General features: G+C 42.6%; 1 protein-coding gene across 1 annotated transcript in view; it reads right to left on the reverse strand.

The window, feature by feature from the left end:
- The window catches only part of TMEM131 (transmembrane protein 131), a 334,866-nt gene that overhangs the window by 89,309 nt on the left and 221,466 nt on the right, over positions 1-24,091 (reverse strand). The window contains exons 26-27 of the mRNA XM_029603311.1: positions 1,922-2,107; positions 150-308 (exon numbers count right to left, since the gene is read on the reverse strand). Coding sequence (XP_029459171.1) covers positions 150-308; positions 1,922-2,107 — 345 coding nt within the window. The remainder of the gene's footprint in view (positions 1-149; positions 309-1,921; positions 2,108-24,091) is intronic.

Here is a 24,091-nt window from a genome sequence, read left to right on the forward strand (position 1 = left end):
CCAATGAATACACATACAAGAAAACTAGATATCATTTCATTCTTCCACATAAATAAGGTTGCCAGTATTTAAACAGATAGTGATTTCTTATACTCTCCTAATCTGAGAAGACAGCACAAGCTGCCTTGTTACAGCACAAATACACTTACTTTGTGTCAGAGGAAAGCCCAACTATTCTCCTGAGATCAAATGGCCTTCCTATATCAATAGAAGGGTTGGACGCCTCCAAAGAGAGACGTCTCCTAAATGGCTCCCAAATTCCTTGAGCTTCTAAATAGGCTGTTCCAATTACTAAGAGGAAGAGTACACTGCAGGGAACAGAAGATGGGGAAACAATCAGCATGAATTTGCACTGCAACAGAACATTTTAAGTTGCTATTATAGTTCTAACACCTTGGAGTTACTGCACACAGAGATGTTGAAAAGTATTTGAAATTAAGTTCTAGATTTGAATTCAGGGTTTCTGAAAAAGAGACTGACCTTGTTTTATGCCTTTCAATATCTGCTACATAGATACTGCTGGCATTCACCTTAAATGCTCACTACTGAATGATATATTTGTAAGTAAGGCTTTGCACCTTACTAGATGCTTTTACTTTTCCATCTGCTGGGAGAGTTTTTTGCATTTTTTAATTCTCCCCAGTTGGTTGGCCCTTCTCCCTTGTTTTGGGTTTAGTTGAGCTCCCCTTTATAAGCTGGCTTAAGCACGAGGAAGGTGTGATTGGATGCAGTTTTTTTGTTGGAACTGGAAGCTGCTGTTCTGTGTGGATCCCATTAGGCCTCCTGTCTGCAACAGTGGGATACACCACGAGAGTTCTAAGGACTTTGACTTTTGAGAGCAGGTTTGCTTTTTGACCTTCTCCCCAGTTCAGGAGGGAGGAACCCCCTCTGCCTGAGGGGACAGGATTGGTCGCTATTTGCCAGTCAAGGTTGGGTCTGCAGTTGCCTAAGGTATTACTTTGCTCTGCATATGGCAAAACTGGGGGCTGTACTGACCTAGGAGGAGATGTTTTTGGTAAAAGTTGTGTGTCATCTTTTGAAGGAAGGAGTTTCTTTTTCTGCTACCAGTTCCCTGCCTACTTTTGGAGATGAGAAGAGAGATTTTCTCTCTCATCACTGGGGAGAGATGGACACTAGGACACTGATTCAGAGGCTCACCTGGATAGAGACTGTAGTGTTTGGAGTTACCATCCTTTATTTTTAAATTACAGTACACTATTTTGGTCGAATACCACTCCAAGTCTCTGCCTACTTTTTTCCATGTCAAGAACCAGCCTGATGACCTGAAAGATCCGCCTATGTGAGTACAAACTGGGGAGAGACTGGTTGTGAGAGATTTACAAGGTATATACCCCCAGGAACTTAGGGCCCTGGAAGCTTGTCCTCCTCCCTGCTGGTTGAACCCCAGCCCCCTTGGGGGCTTACTGCAGTGTTGTAGATGGTGCAACAGGAAGAAAAGTTACCCAAGAGTCAGTTGGCCACAGGGACTTCTGCTTTGACCCCTGTATTAGGGACCTCTAAACCAAGAGGGGGTTACATTTTACAACTATCAAGAGATACTACTGATTTCTTTTAGAAGTCTTGCATATCTAATATTTTTTTCAGACTTGTGACAGCCTATTTCTTATGTTGACAGAAGGTTATTTTTCTACTAGTCACATAACTCTGTAATGCTTATCTTAGAAAATTAACCTGAAGGAAGTTTAGATATGAAAATCAGTGTATTTTGATTTTGGCAATCCATACTCGTGTTTTTATATGGTCAGAACTCACTGAATTTGAGGTTCTTCTTTCTAGGAAACAATGAGGAAACACTGATATTGAAATATACCATGGTGGTCACATCTGATTCAGGCTTCACTGAAAATAATGTATGCATGTTCATTCAAGTATAACTACTGCATACAATTGTTTAAAGTACCTCATTATTCCTGAGATGATTATGTATAATGCCAGCTCCCAGTCAGGTCGGGGCAGGGCTTCTGCACACGTTGCTAACATGTGATATGGAAGTGATGCATTTAGTATGAATACAAATTCAGAACCACCAGTTGTAACAAACTTTAATTCACGAATGACTCTGGAAGCAGTGAAATCTGGTGTAAACCTTCAAAAGAAAAGGAAAACAGTGTTAAAATATACCATTTCATTATGAAAAGTGGATTACACTTCAGGTAAAAACTTAACTAATATCATCTAAACAAAAATATCTGAAAAGACCTATGTTGTCTGAATGTAAATCCTGTTTTCCACTTTTCCCCCTGCCGTAGAAGCAGAGAGCAGCACTGTATATGTATTCAAAGTGATGTATCAGGATTAATGGTTTAGGGTAGTAACCGCCGTAATAAGCAAGCTACCCCCACGCTTATTTGTTTACCCAGATTATGAAGTTTAGTTCTTGTTGGTTGTTGTCTGAATGCTAATCCTCTTTTTCACATTTCCCTTTGCCTTTGAAGCAGAGAGCAACGTTGGGGTTGCATTAACCATGCAAGACATTTTTTTGAGTAAGGGTAGTAATCACCAGGTAGTAGTTAACATTCCAGCAAGCAACCCCCATGGCTCTACTCTTCATTCTCATCCTCTAGCCTTTATGGATCAGCCTTTATGGATCCACAGTGTTTATCCCATGCCGCTTTGAAATCTTTCACAGTTTTAGTCTTCACCACTTCCTCCGCAAGGACATTCCAGGCATCCACCACCCTCTCCGTGAAGAAATACTTCCTGACATTGGTTCTGAGTCTTCCTCCCTGGAGCTTCAAATCGTGACCCCTAGTTCTACTGATTTTTTTCCTTTGTAAAAGGTTTGTTGTTGACCATGAATCATTAAAACCTTTCAAGTATCTGGAAGTCTGTATCATATCACCTCTGCTTCTCCTCTCCTCCAGGGTGTACATATTTAGGTTCTTTAATTTCTCCTCATAAGTCATTTTATGAAGACCATCCACCTTTTTGGTCGCTCTTCTCTGGACCGCCTCCATCCTGTCTCTGTCCCTTTGAAGATACGGTCTCCAGAACTGAACACTACATCAGATGGGGCCTCACCAAGGCTCTGTACAAGGGGATCATCCCTTCCTTTCTCTTACTAGATATTCCTCTCTCTATGCAGCCCAGCATTCTTCTGGCTTTAGCTATCACCTTGTCACATTGTTTCGACAACTTCAGATTGTTAGACACCATCACCCCAAGGTCTCTCTCCTGCTCCGTGCACATCAGTCCTTCACCTCCCATCAAATACAATTCTTTCAGATTTCCACTCCCCATATGCATGACACTGCACTTCTTGGCATTGAAACTCAGCTGCCATATCTTCGACCACTCTTCCAGTTTCCTTAAGTCACATCTCATTCTCTCTATTCCTTCCGGCGTGTCCATTCTGTTGCAGATCTTAGTATCATCCGCAAAAAGACAAACCTTACCTTCTATTCTGTCCGCAATGTCGCTCACAAAGATATCGAACAGGACCGGGTCCCAACACCGATCCTTGTGGCACTCCGCTTAACACCGCTCTCTCTTCAAAGTAAGTTCCATTTACTGTCACACATTGTCTTCTGTCCGTCAGCCAGTTTGCAATCCAGGCCACCATCTTGGCACCCACTCCTAAGCTTCTCATTTTATTCACAAGCCTCCTGTGCGGGACCGTATCAAAAGGTTTGCTGAAATCCAAGTAGATGACATCGAGCGCTCTTCCTCGATCTAATTCCCTAGTCACCCAATCAAAAAAAGTCAGTCAGATTTGTCTGTCAGGACCTTTCCCTGGTGAATCCATGCTGCCTCTGGGTCCAGCAATTCTTCTGACTGTAGATAGTTCACTATTCTTTCTTTCAGCAGCGACTCCATTACCTTTCCCACCACCGAGGTGAGGCTAACCGGCCTGTGGTTTCCAGCCTCCTCTCTGCTCCCACTCTTGTGAAGCGGGACCACCACCGCTCTTCTCCAATCACTCGGCATCACTCCCGTTTCTAGGGATCTGTTGAACAGGTCACTCAGTGGACCTGCCAGTACCATCTCTGAGCTCCCTCAGTATCCTGGGATGGACCTCATCAGGTCCCATGTCTACTTTCATTTTTCCTAGCTCTTCCCATACATTCTCTTCTGTAAACGGAGTTACATCTACTCCACTCCCCTCCAGTTTCATGTTAACTAGCGACGGTCCTTCTCCAGGGTCCTCTTTAGTGAACACCGAACTGAAGTATTCGTTTAATATTTCTGCCATTTCTTTGTCTCTCTCCACACATTGATCTTTTTCACCTTTCAATTTCACTATACCACTTAGAACTTTTTTCCTCTCTCTGATGTATCTGAAAAATGTTTTGTCACCTCGCTTTACCTCTTTGGCAATCCTTTCTTCTGCTTCACTTTTTGCTATCTTGATTACTTTCTTCGTCTCCCTCAGTTCCATCAGATATTCTTCCTTGTGCTCCTCCTTTTGGAATCCTTTACATTTCTTGAATGCTGTTTTTTTTAGCTTTCATTTTGTCAGCCACCTCCTTTGAGAAGCATATAGGTTTCATTTTTCTTTTGCTTTTCTATACTTTTCTGACATATAGATTAGTTGCCTTGGTAATTGCTCCTTTTATTTTGGTCCATTGTTCCACATCTCTCTTGTTCTGCCATCCTTCTAGTTCTTCTTCCAGATACTTTCCCATTTCATCAAAGTTCGTGTTTTTGAACTGCAAAACTCGGGTCTTCGGTTTACTTCTCCGTATCTTATTTGTGATATGAAACCATACTGTTTGATGATCACTGGTGCTGAGGTGGGCACCCACCTGGACATTAGAGACATCTCTATTGGTGAGCACTAAATAGAGTATAGCTCCCTCCCTCATGGGTTCCATTACCATTTGTTTGAACAGAGCCCCTTGCAGGGCATTCACTATCTCTCTACTATTGTTTGATTCCGCTGAAGGGATTCTCCAGTCTACTTCCAGCAGATTAAAATCTCCAACAATCACCACTTCTCCCTTCTTTCCCATCTTTTGGATGTCTTTAACCAGATCTCTGTCAAGCTCTTCCATATGATTTGGAGGCCTGTAAACTACTCCAATAAAAACGGATGCCCCTTCATCTTTTTTTTAGGTCGGCCCATAGTACTTCTTCTTTGCCCCATCTGCCTTGCAGTTCAGATGCAATTCTGCCTTCTACAGAGAACACATACGGTAAGCAAACTTGCTTTCTCTGTTGACAAGCAAGGCTGAATTAGCAATGACATGTGGGAGTTTCAAGCTGAGAGTTGCAGGGGAACATTTACTGAAAAAAGCAAGCCGGACCCCATCATGGAGAGTAGACTACTGGGTGAACAGGCTACACAAAACTGTTTATTCAAATTTACTGTCACTTTTGATATATTGTCCAGTTAGCTATGAGACATGAAGGTTGTAGCCAAGTTGTAGATCTACAGATATCTTCAAATAGGTACTGCTCTGAGATGATCTACTGAAGTAGCTTGATTTTATGGAGAAACACTTGTACAGTCTACCCATGCTTCAATGAATTTGATTTTCTAAGATGGAATTGGGGTTGATTTTTTTGAAAGTTACTAGAAATCCTAATCAATGTAGAAGCTGAACTGACTTCCTGGGAATCAGATTCACTAGCCAGTTTTCCAGGTAAGGGAAGACACAGATGCCTTGATGACAGAAATGCACTGCTACTACAGCTAAGCATTTGGTAAACACCCTCGGTGCTACTGACAGACCGAAGGGGAGCACGTGATACTGGTAGTGAAAGTATTCCATCACAAAGCGTAGATAATGCAAGTGGAAGGGATAGATAGGTATGTGATCAGAGCAAGTGCACACATCCATTCCCTTGCCTGAATAAAGGGTAGAAATGTGTGAAAGGAGTTCATCTTGAATCTCTCCCGCAGTAGACACTTGTTTAGACTTCTTAAATCTAGGGTGGGTCTCAATCTTCTGGATTACTTGGGCATGAGAAAGTAGCAGAAGTAGAGCCTCTGGGCATGTTGATCAAGTGGACAGGTTCTATCTTCTGCTATCTTCATATCTCTTCTTTTGGTGCCATTTCTCACTATTGTTAAACTTTAAAGTTTTAAATCTTTCAATGTAACAAGTTGTTCCATATGTAAACCGGAGTGAAGGCATCTATGCTATACCTCGGTATATAAAAAAATGCTAAATAAATAAATGTGAGAAGAAACTCCACCTCCAGGTGGAGTTGCGCTGATTTGAGATGGATCCAGGTTGAAGGCTGAGCCATACAGAGGGGTAGGCAGCCAGGATTAATACAAGCAGTAACCAGACTCTACAATCTTGAGAACCCAGTGATCTTTGGTAATCTTGTGTTATTCTCTTCAGGTAGAGACAAATTCTTCCCCCTACCAGAGAGGATGATTGCTGGGTTTGGAGACTGGTCTGAATTTGGGCTGGACTTGCTGTGATGCATTTGGCTTTGAAGTGGAAGCTGCTGTTGCTGTGGAAGCAGAAGTGGAGTTCAGTACTTTTGGAACTGCTTGAAGGGGCCTTTCTAAATGTATGACAATTTATAAGCAAAATAGAGCCACCTTGAAGTGGGCTTTTACTCTGAGCCAGTTGAGAGCAACTGGACTGCCACGTTGCCCCTTCATTTGAGCAACTGTTTCACTGAGTGTCTCTGAGAGGAGAGGATCACCTTGCTGGTGGCTGAAAGGAATCAGTAAGTTTTTGCTTGGGACATTGACATTGACTTTTTTAAAAGTATTGGGGCAAAGTTAACTATTTGGGAATATTATTTAGTGTGTTTGTGTGTTTGTGCCTTTAATAGTCAGTCAGTGAATAAAACAAGTTAGACTGTTTGCATTTTTAAATAGTCAGTCAATAAGGTAGCAGTAGGTAGGCAGTGAATACACAAGTTAGACTGTTTGTATTTTTAGTCAGTCAATAAGGTAGCAGTAGGTTGGAAGTGAATAAACAAACAAGTTAGACTGTTTGTATTTAGTCAGTCAATAAAGGTAGCAGTAGGTAGTGTGTTTATTTTTTAAAAGTCTGCCTGACTATTAAAGTGTCCTCCAGACTTTTAAAGAGCTAAGTGTTTTATTTAATAAATAACTGAGTGCATTGTATTGAAAAACAAAAAAAAACACAAAAAAAAAAAAAAACTCCACAAAAAAGTAGCCAGAAGCTAGAAATAAGCTAGGAGCAGTATATACCAAAGTAAAAAAGTTGAATAGTTCAGCTCAGTTACTCACTTTGGAAAGGTGTTGAGGTAGTGTGATTAGGTTTGAATAGGGAACAACATTTGTTAATCAAGGGAGCTGTGAGTCACTCAGGCTGACTAACTAAAGTTAGACTGTTTGGAACTGACAGTGAGGTTCCAATAATTAGAAAAGTAGTCCAAGTGCCTGTAACTAAAAACTCACCTGAGCTAAAAAATTCTAACTTATCCCTATCAATTAAAAAGCAGAATAAAAATACAATCAAAAAACAAACTTTGAAATGTTTGTATGCTAATGCCAGAAGTCTAAGAAGTAAAATGGGAGAATTAGAATGTATAGCAGTAAATGATGACAGACTTAATTGGCATCTCAGAGACATGGTGGAAAGAAGATAACCAATGGGACAGTGCTATACCGGGGTACAAATTATATCGCAATGACAGAGAGGAGCAGTCGGGAGGAGGTGTGGCGCTTTATGTCCAGGATGGCATAGAGTCCAACAGGATAAACATCCTGCATGAGACTAAATACAAAATTGAATCTTTATGGGTAGAAATCCCTTGTGTATCAGGGAAGACTACAGTGATAGGGGTATACTACCGTCCACCTGGTCAAGATGGTGAGATGGACAGTGAAATGCTAAGAGAAATTAGGGAAGCTAACCAAATTGGTAGTGCAGTAATAATGGGAGACTTCAATTACCCCAATATAGACTGGGTAAATGTATCATCGGGTCACGCTAGAGAGATAACGTTCCTGGATGGAATAAATGATAGCTTTATGGAGCAATTGGTTCAGGAACCGACGAGAGAGGGAGCAATTTTAGATCTAATTCTCAGTGGAGCACAGGACTTGGTGAGAGAGGTAACGGTGGTGGGGCCACTTGGCAATAGTGATCATAATATGATCAAATTTGATTTAATGACTGGAAAAGGAACAGTGTGCAAATCCAAGGCTCTCGTGCTAAACTTTCAAAAGGGAAACTTTGATAAAATGAGAAAAATTGTTAGAAAAAAACTGAAAGGAGCAGCTACAAAAGTAAAAAATGTCCAAGAGGCGTGGTCATTGTTAAAAAATACCATTCTAGAAGCACAATCCAGATGTATTCCACACATTAAGAAAGGTGGAAAGAAGGCAAAACGATTACCGGCATGGTTAAAAGGGGAGGTGAAAGAAGCTATTTTAGCCAAAAGATCTTCATTCAAAAATTGGAAGAAGGATCCAACAGAAGAAAATAGGATAAAGCATAAACATTGGCAAGTTAAATGTAAGACATTGATAAGACAGGCTAAGAGAGAATTTGAAAAGAAGTTGGCTGAAGAGGCAAAAACTCACAGTAAAAACTTTTTTAAATATATCCGAAGCAGAAAGCCTGTGAGGGAGTCAGTTGGACCGTTAGATGATCGAGGGGTTAAAGGGGCACTTAGAGAAGATAAGGCCATCGCGGAAAGACTAAATGATTTCTTTGCTTCGGTGTTTACTGAAGAGGATGTTGGGGAGGTACCCGTAATGGAGAAGGTTTTCATGGGTAATGATTCAGATGGACTGAATCAAAAATTTGTAACTTATCATTAAAATCATCCATTGTACCTGAAGACTGGAGGATAGCAAATGTAACCCCAATATTTAAAAAGGGCCCCAGGGGCGATCCGGGAAACTACAGACCGGTTAGCCTGACTTCAGTGCCAGGAAAAATAGTGGAAAGTGTTCTAAACATCAAAATCACAGAACATATAGAAAGACATGGTTTAATGGAACAAAGTCAGCATGGCTTTACCCAGGGCAAGTCTTGCCTCACAAATCTGCTTCACTTTTTTGAAGGAGTTAATAAACATGTGGATAAAGGTGAACCGGTAGATATAGTATACTTGGATTTTCAGAAGGCGTTTGACAAAGTTCCTCATGAGAGGCTTCTAGGAAAAGTAAAAAGTCATGGGATAGGTGGCGATGTCCTTTCGTGGATTGCAAACTGGCTAAAAGACAGGAAACAGAGAGTAGGATTAAATGGGCAATTTTCTCAGTGGAAGGGAGTGGACAGTGGAGTGCCTCAGGGATCTGTATTGGGACCCTTACTGTTCAATATATTTATAAATGATCTGGAAAGAAATACGACGAGTGAGATAATCAAATTTGCAGATGACACAAAATTGTGCAGAGTAGTTAAATCACAAGCAGATTGTGATAAATTGCAGGAAGACCTTGTGAGACTGGAAAATTGGGCATCCAAATGGCAGATGAAATTTAATGTGGATAAGTGCAAGGTGATGCATATAGGGAAAAATAACCCATGCTATAATTACACGATGTTGGGTTCCATATTAGGTGCTACAACCCAAGAAAGAGATCTAGGTGTCATAGTGGATAACACATTGAAATCGTCGGTTCAGTGTGCTGCGGCAGTCAAAAAAGCAAACAGAATGTTGGGAATTATTAGAAAAGGAATGATGAATAAAACGGAAAATGTCATAATGCCTCTGTATCGCTCCATGGTGAGACAGCACCTTGAATACTGTGTACAATTCTGGTCGCCGCATCTCAAAAAAGATATAATTGCGATGGAGAAGGTACAGAGAAGGGCTACCAAAATGATAAGGGGAATGGAACAACTCCCCTATGAGGAAAGACTAAAGAGGTTAGGACTTTTCAGCTTGGAGAAGAGACGACTGAGGGGGGATATGATAGAGGTGTTTAAAATCATGAGAGGTCTAGAACGGGTAGATGTGAATCGGTTATTTACTCTTTCGGATAGTAGAAGGACTAGGGGACACTCCATGAAGTTAGCATGGGGCACATTTAAAACTAATCGGAGAAAGTTCTTTTTTACTCAATGCACAATTAAACTCTGGAATTTGTTGCCAGAGAATGTGGTTCGTGCAGTTAGTATAGCTGTGTTTAAAAAAGGATTGGATAAGTTCTTGGAGGAGAAGTCCATTACCTGCTATTAAGTTCACTTAGAGAATAGCCACTGCCATTAGCAATGGTTACATGGAATAGACTTAGTTTTTGGGTACTTGCCAGGTTCTTATGGCCTGGATTGGCCACTGTTGGAAACAGGATGCTGGGCTTGATGGACCCTTGGTCTGACCCAGTATGGCATTTTCTTATGTTCTTATGTTCTCCCAGGCACAGGATGTCAGCTAACTTATTATGGACATTGTTGTGCAAACAGCTGGCTCTCAACCAGCCTCGACAGAGGCTGATGAGGAGTAGGCCATCATATTGAGCACCTCAAAACTGATCAAATAAGATGACAGACACTCTTCTGCATTTAAGACCGACTGTGGGTAGGCAGAGCCGCCATCCACTGGAGGAAGAAATGGCTTCAACTTTTTAAAACAATCATGTAAGTATTGTACCATATGACACTGGTGAACATACATTCATGTATTAACTATTGAACTTTGTAATACCTTTTTACCAAAACTGTCTAGGAGCCTGGGGTCTTTCCTGGGTGGAGTGTTTGAGAATGTTAGTCTTCTTTGCCCATTTTAGCACTGACTTCATTACAACTGATTGATGAGACAGCTGTACTACTCCAAAGTCTTTAGTCTTCTGGATTCAATAATTTTAGGTCTAATTTCCTGGCTACTGGGGCACATGAAATCAGATTCTACCACATTATTGTTTGTAATTCTTGCAGAATAGCATGGATTACAATAGCTGCTGGCTCTTCCATGGTATCTAGAATCTGGAGAAGGCCAGAGGTTTATCTACAAGGGTCCTTATCCTTGTGGACGTTAACTTCTAGCACATTACCTAACTTATCCAAAAAAACTGGAGTAAAAGAGGTCCTCGGCTAGAGTCAAGTGTTCCGGAGCCTGAGGTAGAGGGTTGGAGGGAATTCCTGCCCAACCCTCCATAGATCCGAGAGGAGACACTAATTCAGTACCCCAATGATAAAGTAAGTGACTGAGGAAGGGTCCTTGGTTACCTCGGAGGGGTATGTTCCTAATGGACATCCTCTGATTAGCTGGACTCCACTGCGAGTAAGTGCCAAAGACTAGAACTAACTCGTGGGAGTTCTGATCGTATACCCATGTGGTCAGAGGTAATAGGCTCCTCAGGGGAGTAAATGTGGTATCTTGGAAAGGAGAAGTTATAGGATAGGAGACAATATCCTTTTGTGAATTACAAATTGGTTAAAAGTCAGGAAACAGAATAGGATTAAACAGTCTGTTTTCACAGTGGAAAACAGTGGAGTGCCTCAGGGATCTGTACTAGGACCAGTGCTTTTTAATATATTTATAAATGATCTAGAAAGGGGCATGACAAGTGAGGTGCTTAAATTTGCGGATGACACAAAATTATGCAGAGTAGTTAAATCACAAGCAGATTGTGATAAATTGCAGGAGGACCTAGTGAGACTGGAATATTGGGCATCCAAATGGCAGATGAAATTTAATGTGGACAAATGCAAGGTGATGCATATAGGGAAAAATAATCTTTGCTGTGGTAACACGATGTTAGGTTCCACATTATGAGTTACCACTCAGAAAAGAGATCTAGGCATCAAAGTGGATAGTACATTTAAATCGTTGGCTCAGTGTGCTGCGGCGGTCAAAAAAGCAAACAGAATGTTAGGAATTATCAGGAAGGGAATGGCGAATAAAATGGAGGATGTCATAATGCCTCTGTATTGCTCCATGGTGAGATTGTACCTTGAATACTGTGTGCAGTTCTGGTCGCCGAATCTCAAAAGAGATATAGTTGCACTGGAGAAAGTTCAGAGAAGGGTGACCAAAATGATGAAGAGATGGAACAGCTCCCCTGTTAGGAAAGGCTAAAGAGGTTAGGGCTGTTCAGCTTGGAGAAGAGATGGCTAAGGGGGGGGATATGATAGAGGTCTATAAAATCATGAAAGGACTTGAATGGGTAAATGTGAATCGGTTATTCACTCTTATGGATAATACTAGGGGGCACTCCTTGAAGTTGCAAGTAGCTCATTTAAAACAAATCGGAGAAAAACTGCTTTTCACTCAACGCTTAATTAATCTCTGGAATTCATTGCCAGTGGATGTAGTTATGGCAGTCAGTGCAGCTGGGTTTTAAAAATGTTTGGATAAGTTCCTAAAGCAGAAGTCCATATCCTGTTATTAATCAATAAGTATTAGTAGCTTAGGATCTATTCATTTAATGTTTGGGTACTTGCCAGGTACTTGTGTCTTGGTTGGCCACTGTTGGACATAGGATATTGGGCTTGAAGGAGCCTTGGTCTGACCCAATATGGCAATGTATGTTCTTATGAAGAGTTAGAAAACCACTAAAAGGAATTAGGAAAAAACTGAAAGGAGCAGCTGCAAAGATCAAGAGTTTACATCAGGCATGAAGGTTAGTTAAAAATACAGTCTTGGAAACCCAGACCAGATGTATTTCATGCATTAAAAAAGGAAGGCCAAATAACTACTGTCATGGTTAAAAGGTGAGGTGAGAGGCTATTCTAGCCAAAAGAATATCTTTCAAAAAATGGTAAAGGAATCCAAATAAAGAAAAAAGGAACCAGCATAAGCACTGGCAAATTAGATGCAAAGCACTGATACGGAAGACAAAAGCAGAATTTGAAAAGAAGCTTGCTGAGGAAGCAAATAAAATCATAAAAACATTTTAAGGTACACGAGACAAAACGCCTGCTATGGAATCAGTTGAACTATTAGATGATCTAGGGGTAAAAGGAGTGTTAAGGGAGAATGAGGTCATAGCAAAGAGATTAAATGAATTTCTTGTTTTGGTCTTTACTGAGGAAGATGTAAAGCAGATATCCATGACAGAAATGATATTTAAAAGTAGTGATTCAGAGAAACAAACAAATCTCAGTGAACCTGGAAGATGTACTAGGGCAAACTGACAAACTAAAGAATAGCAAATCACCTGGTCCAAGTGGTATACATCCCAGAGTGTTGCAAGAACTGAAAAATGAAATTTCAGACCTACTGTTAGATCCCAGTTCCTATAACCCTTGTTTGAAGTAAGGCTTTCGTTTTATGCTTCCCTCGTTTCGCTGTAAACCGATATATGTACTGTTTGCACATGAATGTCGGTATATAAAAGTTCAAAATAAATAATCTGTAAACTATCATTAAAATCAGCTATGGTAACTGAAGATTGGAGGGTAGACAATGTAACACTGGTTTTTAAAAAGGTTCAAGGGATGATCCGGGGAACTACAGACCAGTAAGCCTGATATCAGTGCTGGGAAAATGGTTGAAACTATTCTAAAGAACAAAATTATTGAACATATAGACAGACAGTTTTAAAGGGACAAAGTCAACATGGGTTTATTAATCAAGGAAAGTCTTGTCTCACCAATGTGCTACATTTTTTCTGAAGGCATGAATAAACTAGTTGATAAAGGCGACCAGTTGATATAGTGTATCTGGATTTTCAGAAAGCATTTGACAAAGTACCTCATGAGAGACTTTAGAGGAAATTGAAAAGTCATGGGATAGCAGGCAATGTTCTATTGTGGATTGAGAACTGGTTAAATGATAGAAACAGAGTAGGGCTAAATGGTCAATTTTCTGAATACTGGAGAGAAAGGTGAATACTGGAGTATCCCAAGGATCTGAACCAGGACCGCTGCTTTTTAACAATTATAAATGACCTAGAGATGGGAACAATGAGTGAGGTGATCAAATCTGCTGATTATACAAAATCATCGAAGCTTGTGAGAAATTGCAAGACTGGGAGACTGGGAATACAAATGGCAGATGACATTTAAGGGCCGATCAAAACAATCACATTGAAAGCAGGTGCTTAGTGTTCAGCGCTGCTTTCCTAGTGCGCCCCCAGGCACCTCTCCTGGGGAAGCCATGCAATATTCAAATTAGGGGTTGCATTGTCAAGGAGGTGCTAGGGTCGCTTGCGCGCCCGTAGCGCCTCCTTGACAGCAGGAGCCCACGAGTGGTCGGCTGTCTGCTGGTTAGGAAAACAGATGCTGAATTTATTGGCATTCATTTTCCTAATTGGCACATGAACACTTTTTTTTTTTTAATTTTTAAAAGATTTTGTTCCTCCTACTTAATATCACAACAATATTAAATAGGAGGATGTACAGAAAATCAGTATTTTCAGCTTTTTTGTACAACTTTTGGGAGTGCTCAGCAATTAATGCCTGCTCTGGGCAGGCGTTAATTTCTGAGCACAAAAATATGCATATTGGACACATGCACACTGACAATGCAACCCCTAATTTGAATACTGCATGGCTTCCCCAGGAGAGGTGCCTGGGGGCGCACTAGGAAAGCGGCGCTGAACACTCAGCACCTGCTTCCAATGTGATTGTTTTGCATCGGCCTTTAAATGTCATCTGCCATTTGTATTCCCAGTCTCCCAGTCTTGCAAACTTCTCTTGCAATCTCACAAGCTTCGATGATTTTTGCATTGGGAGTGAATAGCAGCCTCATTCACATACATTTGCATATGATGAGCACTATTAGTTTCGCAGCGCGTTGTGAAAGTGCTAATCCCCTTATTGCATAAAGGGATTAGGTAGTGCCTACACAACCCACATCCAACTGCAGATTAAACAATGCACTCAGCTGAGAGGACTGTATTGCATCAGCCCCTTAATGTGGACAAGTGTAAAGTGATGCATATAGAGGTTCCACTTTGAGAGTCACCACCCAGGAAAAGGATCCGGACATCATTGGGGGATATGTTGACATCCTCTGCTCAGTATAAGGCGGCAGCCAAGAAAAAGAAAAATTGGTTCTTACCTGCTAATTTTCATCTTCTTTCCTTTCCTTCAGAAAAACTGAAAACCTGGCTGTTCACACAAGCTTACCGCTGAAGGAACCTTTATCAACCAACATTGACGCTCACCCCCCACCTCTTCCCTAACTCCTCCCCGTCTCAGTCCTTGCCCTTCCCCCACCCCCCCGCCTACCTCCCCATGCTTTGCCCTCCTTCCACAAGATACATTATGTCAATTACCGCCTAAGTTAAATCTACAACCAAGTTCAATCTATTTTTGTCCTGCTACTTTATCGTTTTTCATTGACTATTTTATCATTATTTTATCACTCTCCAGTTGTTATCGTTTAAAATCTTTCCTGTCTTCCAGCTCCCATGTTTTTTGCCCCCTGTTTAATGCAACTTTACCTTCTATACAGTTGTTAATTGGTTTCCCCCTGTTATATTGTAAACCGGTACGATAAGACCGCGTCTTGAGTATCGGTATAGTAAAAGAATTTAAATAAATAAATAAATAATTTTCGTTCCTGTAATACCACAGATTAGTCCAGACCAGTGGTTATGCACTCCCACCAGCAGATGGGAGTCAGAGAGCAAAGCTGTGAGGTACTGGTATCCCAAGTGTGCCACCTGCAGCTCATCAGCATTTATCGATACCCAAGCAAAATATAATGACAAAAAACCATCTAATTCCTGAAACAAGGGCGAACAGGAAAAAACTCCCTCAAGGGTCCGAAACAAACGACCCCAATACCTGAAAAATCAGGTTTGAACCACGGTTCATAACAAAAACCAAAATATTATAGACTCATTCTGATAAATTCCCTATGTACAGCAGCTAACTGTTAGTTAAATCAGTCTTTCAGCAGTAGCATCAGGCGGGATCCTGGACTGATCTGTGGTATTACAGGACCGAAAATTAGCAGGTAAGAACCAATTTTCCCTTCCTGTACATACCCAGATCAGTCCAGACCAGTGGGATGTACCAAAGCCACATTACACTGAGAAGGAACCGAGAAGACCCGCTCGCAAGACGCTCTCCCCAAAAAGCACTTGGTCCGGATTCTTAACATCCAGATGATAATGTCTTGTGAAGGTATGCAGGGAAGACCAGACTGCGGCTCTATAAATCTCCTCAGGCGACAACTGAGACTCCGCCAAAGAAGCTGCTTGCACTCTCGTCGAGTGAGCTTTAAAACCAGTCGGGATGGGGCAACCCTTCCCGATGTAGGCCAAGCAAAATGTTTCCTTCAGCCAGCGAGCCAAGGATGCCTTAGATGACTTTTCACCCTTCTTTGGACCTCCAAAGAGCACAAAAAGGTGATCAGATTTTCGAAAAGATTTAGTGACCTTCAAATACCGAAGGAGAATCCAGCGGACATCTAATAGATGAAGATCTCTTCCCATAGCGGGGTCACGAGCCCAATCAGGGAATCCGGGTAATTCCATGGACTGATTAAGATGAAAGGCAGACACCTCTTTCGGCAAAAAGGGACTATGCGCAGGTACACCCTATCAGCCGAGATGCGAAGGAGGGGATCCCTACAGGAAAGAGCATGCAATTCTGAAATTCACCTCACGGAACAGATGGCCACCAAGAACACAGTCTTCAAGGTGAGGTCCTTTAAGGAAGCATGTTCCACAGGCTCAAAAAGGGAATCACAAAGCGCTCTCAACACCAGATTGAGATTCCAATCTGGGCATAACTTACAAAGAGGAGGACGAAGGTGCTTCACACCTTTCAGGAAACAGCAATGTCAGAGTGGCTGGCTAGAGGCCTGTCACCTACCCGTCCTAGGAGACATCCCAGGGCCGAAACCTGAACATGCAGGGAACTATAAGCCAAACCTTTGGTTAATCCCTGATGCAAAAACCCCAAGACCTTAGAAATGGTCACCGACAGCACTACACCCTGCTGGTCACACCAGACTTAAAACACCTTCCACACTCGAGCGTATGCCATAGATGTCGAGGGCTGCCTGGACTGAATCAGGGTGGAAATCACCTGTTCCAAATAACCTTTCATCCGTAATCGCCGCCTCTCAAACACCAGGCTGTGAGAGAGAAGTGATCCCCCCGATCCGAAAAAATGGGCCCTTGTCACAGGAGGTTCGGCAGATGAGCTAGGTGTAGCGGACAGTCTGTCACCAACAAACCACAGCTGCCGCGGCCACTCCGGTGCCACCAGAATTACCAAACCGGGATGGTCCTCTATGCACTGGAGAATGCGCCCAATCAGAAGCCATGGAGGAAAGGCATACAGGAGGATTCTTGGCCACTTGCAGACTAGGGAGTCTACTCCTACCGCCCCGATTTCCTTCTTTTGGCTGAAGAACCGGTCTGACTTGGTATTGACACGGGTTGCCATGAGGTCCAGTTGGGGAACCCCCCCATCGGGCACAAATGTGATTCCAACCCTCCCGGGATAGTTCCCACTCCTCGGGATCCAGCTGTTGACGACTGAGGAAGTCCGCCTGCACGTTGTCCACTCCTGCTATGTGAGAGGCTGCAATGCCTTCCAGATGAAGCTCGGCCCAAGCGAAGAGGTAGTGTGCTTCCTGTGCCACGGCCAGACTCCTGGTTCCTCCCTGGCAATTGAGATATGCCACCGTGATGGCACTGTCCGAGAAGACTCGAACCATTCTCCCCTGCACCAGGGACTAGAATGCCAACAATGCTTTGCGGACTGCCCTTGTCTCTAGGTGATTGATAGACCACGACCGTTTGGGTAAGGACCAGGTTCTCTGCGCTGCAAGACCGAGGCACATCTCTCCCCAGCCTTGAAGGCTCGCATCCATTGTCACAATCACCCAATCCGGGATTTCGAGGGGCATCCCCTTTTGTAAGTTGTCTTCCAACAGCCACCATTGCAGGCTGGACCTGATTCGCTGCGACAAAGGCAGGGGCAACTGGTATTGCTCCGACACTGGGTTCCACCACAACATTTGTTAATCAAGAGAGCAGTGAGTCACTCAGGAAAACTAACTGAAGTGTAAATCTCTAAAGGAACTGTTTTGTACTAATTTAGATTAGAAGCACATTATAAATTAGAAGGGAAGAGCTCAGTAACCCACATTCCAGTGGGAACACTGAGTGGAGAGGCTCACCTTGCTGGTGGCTGAAAGGAATCAGTAAGTTTTTGCTTGGGACATTGTCTTTTTTAAAAGTATTGGGGCAAAGTTAACTATCTGGGAATATTTAGGGTGTTTGTGCCTTTAATAGTCAGAAAGGCAGTGAATAAACAAGTTAGACTGTTTGTATTTTTAAATAGTCAGTCAATAAGGTAGCTAGTAAGCAGTAGGTAGTGTGTTTATTTTTTAAAGTCTGCAGAACTGAGTGTTCTGCAGACTTTTAAAGAACTGAGTGTTTGTATTGAAACCCCCCCCCCCCCACAAAAAAACCCCCAAAAAGTAGCCAGAAGCTAGAAATAAGCTAGGAACAGTGTATACCTAAGTAAAAAAGTTGAATAGTTCAGCTCAGTTACTCACCTTGGAAAGGTGTTGAGGTAGTGTGATTGGGTTTGAATAGGGACCAACATTTGTTAATCAAGAGAGCAGTGAGTCACTCTGGCTGACTAACTGAAGTTAGACTGTTTGTATTCCCCAACCCTCCCACCTCTCGCCCACGCACCCCTAGCTCATCCCTTAATTTAAAGGCAGATGCCACTTTCACAAAAAAAACCCATCAACAAAAACTTTATTGAGAATTCGATCAGACCCCGGTAGGCCACTACCAGACACATAGTGAATTCACTAATACATTTAAAGGACGTTAGACACATTCCTACTCCCATAGCAACCTAAAACTTAACTAGGAGCCGATCAAAATTGAGATGAAGGAAGCAGTCCAGCAGCAAGAGGGGGGCTTCCCAGTCTTTTGCATAGAGTGTCACATGTATGATTTTTTACCCACAGGTGAGAAGCTGTACATGTGCATGCGATGCAAAGAGCTCCTGGCTCTCAGAGAACGAGTCTAATCTCTGGAGGCTAGAGTGGGGGACTACATGGGGGTCGTCCCCCTCCGCACTAGTTTCTACTGGATCCTGATCATCGCCCGTATCTACGTCTGGAGGGACCTCACTCTGATCTGCAGCGGTGTCCCTCGGGGGCGGAGTGGAGTCATTACCCTGCTGGTCGACTGCACCCGCTAGGTCCTCCCAAGCCAAAGTTGCCCGGGACGGATGACCATCAATTCGCAGATGGGGATGCTTGGGAAATCCCACACTCCCATTCTGGGCTCTGCGCGTCACGAGCTTCCGAGCCAGAAATGCTTCATGCATGAGCAGAACAAATTCCGGTGAAAATCCCCCTGGTCCCGTCTTGTCATTGCTAGAATCAGTGTCCGTGTCTCTCAATTCCTCCGGTCTCTGAGTCCGCGCCGCGGGGGAGGGTCATCCTGGGAGATGTTTTCCACAGGGTGCGTAGTGGGGGTTGGGCCGTTAGACCCAGCCGCCGAGCCTGACCTGCGTGCAGACTTTTAGGTTCGGTCCTCTTGTCTGAGGCCCCTTCCCCACCCAGTGCACAGGCCGTGCACAGTGACAGGGGGTCTAAATAATCTAACCATACCCCAACACATACAGGGGTTCCACCAGAGGAGTTTCTGCCATGTTCTTCCTGCAAAAAGGGGCATACAACTCCCCCCCTCCCCCCAAGAAGAAAACAAGTGCTGCCACCCAGCTCTGGTGACTCCCAAACATGGCGCGAAAATCGGCCCCAGTAACGCTGGGGAGCTGCGTGGGAGTTTGAAAAAGAAAAAACAAAATGGCCACCGCGGTAAAAATAGCTCCGGAGCCGGTGGTAAAAATGAGGCAGGGAGCCTAAAAATGTCCTTGGAGGTTCTTACCAGGGCTGAAACACTCTCCCCTCCTCTTCAGGAGTCTGCCTGGCTCTGCAGCACCGGGCAGACTGATTTACCCCAGGAGCCGCGGTGAACAGGGAACTTTGATCTGGGGTTTTTTTGGGGTTTTTTTTACATAAAAACTAACTTCTAGTAACAGAAAAAAATAAAGCCTAAGTTAAGAATAAAAGAAAAAAATCCCCAAAGGGGCTACTTCCCTGTATCGCAGACACTGAGGGGGAGCCTTCGGGTTGCTGAGGGAGCCAGTCCCCTGGCTATCAGGGGACCCGGAACCACACGGACTAGCACTGCCAGGGGTACCTGAGGGATGGCCCAGACACTGAACCTAACACCTCAGGGAGCAAGAAAAATCCATCTTACACAGAGCTGCAGGTATACACGACCATCTGCTGGAGTCAAAGAAATACTGATGAGCTGCAAGTGGCACACTTGGGATACCAGTGCCTCGAAGCTTTGCTCTCTGACTCCATCTGCTGGTGGGAGTGTATAACCCACTAGTCCGGACTGATCTGGGTATGTACAGGAAATAGAATACTAAGAATTATTAAGAAAATAAACAGAATATTAAACCACCTCTGTATTGCTCCATGGTGCAAACTGCAGGTCTGATCATTGCATCTCAAAAAAGATATAGTGGAATTAAAAAAGGTACAGAAAAAGGCGATCAAAATGATAAAGGAGATGAAATGATTCCTCTTTGAGGAAAGACTAAAGAGGTTAAGGTTCTTCAGCTTGGAGAAGAGAGGGCTAAAGAGAGATATGACCGAGGGGTTAAAGGGAATCTTAGGGAAGATAAGGCCATTGCAGAAAGACTAAATGAATTCCTTGCTTCCGTGTTTACTAATGAGGATGTTGGGGAGATACCAGTTCCGGAGACGGTTTTCAGGGGAGATGAGTCAGATGAACTGAACGAAATCACTGTGAAACTGGAAGATGTAGTAGGCCAGATTGACAAACTAGAGTAGCAAATCACTTGGACCGGATGGCATGCATCCTAGGTTACTGAAGGACGAAAATGAAATTTCTGATCTATTAGTTAAAATTTGTAACAAATCATTAAAATCATCCATTGTACCTGATGACTGGAGGGTGGACAATGTAACCACAATATTTAAAAAAGGCTCCAGGGGCTATCTGGATAACAATAGACCAGTGAGCCTGACTTCAGTGCCGGGAAAAATAGTGGAAACTATTCTCAAGATCAAAATCGTAGAGCATATAGAAAGACATGGTTTAATGGAACACAGTCAACATGGATTTACCCAAGGGAAGTCTTGCCTAACAAATCTGCTTCATTTTTTTTGAAGGGGTTAATAAACATGTGGATAAAGGTGAACCGGTAGATGTAGTGTATTTGGATTTTCAGAAGGCGCTTGACAAAGTCCCTCATGAGAGGCTTCTAAGAAAACTAAAAAGTCATGGGATAGGAGGCGATGTCCTTTCGTGGATTACAAACTGATTAAGAGACAGGAAACAGAGTAGGATTAAATGGTCAATTTTCTCAGAGGAAAAGGGTAAACAATGGAGTGCCTCAGGGACTGATGCTTTTCAATATATATATATATACAAATGATCTGGAAAGGAATACAACGAGTGAGGTTATCAAATTTGCAGATGATACATAATTATTCAGATTAGTTAAATCATAAGCAGATTGTGATACATTACAGGAGGCCCTTGCAAGACTGGAAGATTGGGCATCCAATGTAGACAAGTGCAAGGTGTTGCATATAGGGAAAAATAACCCTTGCTGTAGTTACACGATGTTAGGTTCCATATTACCAGGCATCATAGTGGATAATACTTTAAAATCATCGGCTCAGTGTGCTGCAGCAGTCAAAAAAGCAAACAGAATGTTAGCAATTATTAGGAAGGAAAAGGTTAATAAAATGGAAAATGTCAATGCCTCTATATCGCTCCATTGTGAGACCGCACCTTGAATACTGTGTACAATTCTAGTTGCCGCATCTCAAAAAAGATATAGTTGCGATGGAGAAGGTACAGAGAAGGGCAACCAAAATGATAAAGGGGATGGAACAGCTCCCCCTAGGAGGAAAGGCTGAGGAGGTTAGGGCTGTTCAGCTTGGAGAAGAGACAGCTGAGGGGGGATATGATAGAGGTATTTAAGATCATGAGAGGTCTTGAATGAGTTTATGTGAATCGGTTATTTACACTTTCGAATAATAGAGAACTATGGAGCATTCCATGAAGTTAGCAAGTAGCACATTTAAGACTAATCGGAGAAAATTCTTTTTCACTCAATGCACAAGAAAGCTCTGGAATTTGTTGCCAGAGGATGTGGTTAGTGCAGTTAGTGTAGCTGGGTTCAAAAAAGGTTTAGATAAGTTCTTGGAGAAGGCCATTAACGGCTATTAATCAAGTTTACTTAGGGAATAGCCACTGCTATTAATAGCATCAGTAGCACGGGATCTTCTTAGTGTTTGGGTAATTGCCAGGTTCTTGTGGCCTGGTTTGGCCTCTGATGGAAACAGGATGCTGGGCTTGATGAACCCTTGGTCTGACCCAGCAAGGCAATTTCTTATGTTCTTACAGAGGCCTATAAAATGAATGGAGTGGAACAGGTAAATGTGAATCCGTAGTTTACTCTTTCAAAAAGCACACAGACTAGGTAGGGGACATTCAATGAAGTTTGTAAGTGATTCATTTAAGACAAATAAGTAATATTTTTTTTACTCAATGCATAATTAAACTCTGGAATTCATTGCCAGAAGATGTGGTGAAAGCTGTTAGCATAGCTTGATTTAAAAAAAGATTTAGAAAAGTTTCTGGAATAGAAGTTCATAAACCATTAAGGTGGACTTGGGGAAATCCACTGCTTATACCTGGGATAAGCAACAGGGAATCTATCGACCTTCTGGGATCCTGCCAGGTACTTATGACCCGGATCGATCACTGTTGGGAAAAGGACACTGGGCTTGATGAACCTTTGGTCTGACCCAGTATAGCAAATCTTATTGTCTGTGTTGTTTTTAGCCGCCAGAGAGGTAAAGAAAGTCTACACCAACTCTGCCACTTGGTCTAAGGGCTGACATGCCCTTTGGCTGGGTGTTGGAGGTGGAACATACTTTTCAGAAACTAGGACAGAATCTTCTTGCATATCATCTGGACTTAGCCTTGTTCTCAGCGCCAGTTCAAAATTAAAGGGACCATGACATATATATGCATAGGCCTTGCTCCAGTGACTGATGGGGACACTGCCCTAGAAATTGGCAGAGGTATGTAAAGTGTAATGCCTTCTCCCTGAAAACCTTCCTAAGTTTATGGAAAGAATTGGCAACTTAGTGAATATCTGCATCGGAAACACAGTAGCCAAGTATGTCGATGATGCAAGAGCTTGCTCCGAAGAATGAGGCGTCAAGGGAGGGAGCATCAATAGTGTGGAGGCCTTATGCACCAATGGCACTGGTGCTGGAGCTCGATGTGAAATACTGGGAAATGGAGACATCCAGCTACAGTAATAATTTACCTGGTGATGGTTCAGTCTTAGTATCAGTAACAGATGTCATATCCATCCGTAATGGACAATTCCCTACAGCATACACAGTCTTTGAAGCCAAACATGAAGAAATATTTTTTTTTTTTTTTTTTAAATGAAGATAGCACTGAAAAAATAGAGAGCGAGTACATATTCGTGCTGATGCTCGGCTGATAGTCTGAAGGGCTCAAAAGGCAACAACTGTGGGGGAATTCCTGCACATACTCAGTATGAGCTAAGATAGCACTGAACTGATCCCTCTGATATTATTCACGTGTCATGGCTAATTCAGCTCTGCTTGTCAATGGAGGAAAGTATAACTGAAAAATTCAATTTTTTTCAGGATTGATAGAACTACTAAAATGCTAAATTAATGGCAAACTTATTTTTACAGCACAGAGATAAGCCATGTTAGTGAAACTGAAGGACAATAAAATCAAACCAACAGGGTCATTCATAAAATGCGTTCTAGCATAAATGCATGCGATAATAATGGTATCACACGACATGAATGCAAATTTTGGGAAGGGGCAGGATTAGAGTGGAGTTTGGGTGGGAATTATGAAAATGAGGGGCAATATCCGATGGTTTTAACGCCAAAAATAACTACACTTTTTCCTGGCATTAAGCTGCGCGATATGACCGAAATGGCCATAACGCAATTCACGATAAATTTTTAGAATTGCATTTCAGCCATTTCTGGGCTTGGGAGGGGAGAGGGAGAGTGTGGAGAGAGGGAGGGAGAGTGCGCCTTTGGGGAGGCCTTCACAGTATGCAACTTTTTATATGCCAATAGGAGGGTCATCTACTAGCTCAAGGTGAGGTGGTAGTGGTTTAGGGATTAGGAGCCAGTTTATCATGCAGACTGAGATGTACGAATAGCACAGTAAACGTCTGAA

This window comes from Rhinatrema bivittatum, chromosome 5 (assembly GCF_901001135.1).
Source record: "Rhinatrema bivittatum chromosome 5, aRhiBiv1.1, whole genome shotgun sequence".
NCBI lineage: Eukaryota > Metazoa > Chordata > Amphibia > Gymnophiona > Rhinatrematidae > Rhinatrema > Rhinatrema bivittatum.